Source organism: Ramularia collo-cygni, assembly GCF_900074925.1.
Source record: "Ramularia collo-cygni strain URUG2 genome assembly, contig: RCC_scaffold19, whole genome shotgun sequence".
Lineage (NCBI taxonomy): Eukaryota > Fungi > Ascomycota > Dothideomycetes > Mycosphaerellales > Mycosphaerellaceae > Ramularia > Ramularia collo-cygni.
In genome coordinates, this window is record NW_019716273.1 from 616,348 (window position 1) to 617,496 (window position 1,149).

The 1,149-nt window shown below is 47.8% G+C and overlaps 1 protein-coding gene across 1 annotated transcript; it reads left to right on the plus strand.

Moving 5' to 3' along the window:
* Positions 1-222: 222 nt before the first annotated feature.
* RCC_09855 (uncharacterized protein) lies at positions 223-822 on the plus strand (the record flags this gene model as incomplete). The annotated part of the gene is made up of 1 exon (XM_023775094.1): positions 223-822. The coding sequence occupies one exon, from the start codon at positions 223-225 to the stop codon at positions 820-822; it is 600 nt and encodes a 199-aa protein (XP_023630862.1).
* Positions 823-1,149: the final 327 nt, after the last annotated feature.

Genomic DNA, 1,149 nt, shown 5'->3' on the forward strand with positions numbered 1-1,149 from the left:
AGTTTGTTGTTAGGGTTGGAACAATCCAGATGCCGACAAAGCCTTCGGAAAGCAACGCCAGAAGGCAGATGCCGCTAACGCAGTGACTGCTAACGTAGTCGCTGCAAAGCGCTTATACCAGATGATGAAAAGAAATGGGCGGGAGCTCGACCTTGAAACGAGCGGATCTCTCATTTCAAGAGCTAGTACAGCGGAAGAGCCGCCAGTATTGTGGACTTCTGCATGGCTCCAGGAGGCTTTCTGAGCATAGCCTTACGCAGAAATGCCGGGTCTCGCGCTCTGGCTTTTACCTTGCCTACTAGTGATGGAGGACACAAGGTTCTCCTCCCTTCCACCGAAAACGTTCAGGTCAGATTCATAGACATTACTATGTTCGCTGCCGACATGGGTGTAACGAACGTCCCGAACGATCACGAAGAAGCCCATAATTTCCTTCCACGAGCGTTTACCCAAGACAAAAGAATGTTCGACCTTGCAATTTGCGACGCYCAAGTCCTTCGCACTCATGCTCGGGCGTCATATCGAGAGGCGCGAGAAGCAAGCAGACTAACGACTACTCAGCTTGCACTTGGTCTCGGAAACCTCAAAGAAGGCGGAACAATGAGCGTGCTCTTACACAAAGTTGAGGCGTGGAGGACTGTTCGCCTACTCCATCAATTCAGCAAGTTCTCGAATGTGAGACTGTTTAAGCCGCTAAAAGCGCACACCACTCGATCCTCATTCTACATGGTTGCGTCTCACATTCGTCCTTTGCACATTGAAGCGGTTCGGGCCACAGAAGAATGGAGGCGAACGTGGAAGCTAGCGACATTTGGGACATAGCAGGAGTCTAGAGACGCCATCGATGTAAACGATGCGACTGCGATTAGTGTTCTTAAAGACTTCGGCGACAAGTTAGTGGAATGGGGAACGGATATCTAGAAGATACAGGGTAACGCTCTGGCTTAGGAGTTATAGACGACATAAGATGAACTTGGACGATGTATGTTAAACGCTAAAGCGTAGACTAATACGTATATCTTCTATAGAAGTCGAGCATAGCCTAACAGTTTATCTCTGTTAACTAGTCGTCCTAAGGTAGTAGACACAGCAATAGCGAGTAATTAGATACAATAGTAGGATAGCGGTTGTAAAACTTAATGTATATTA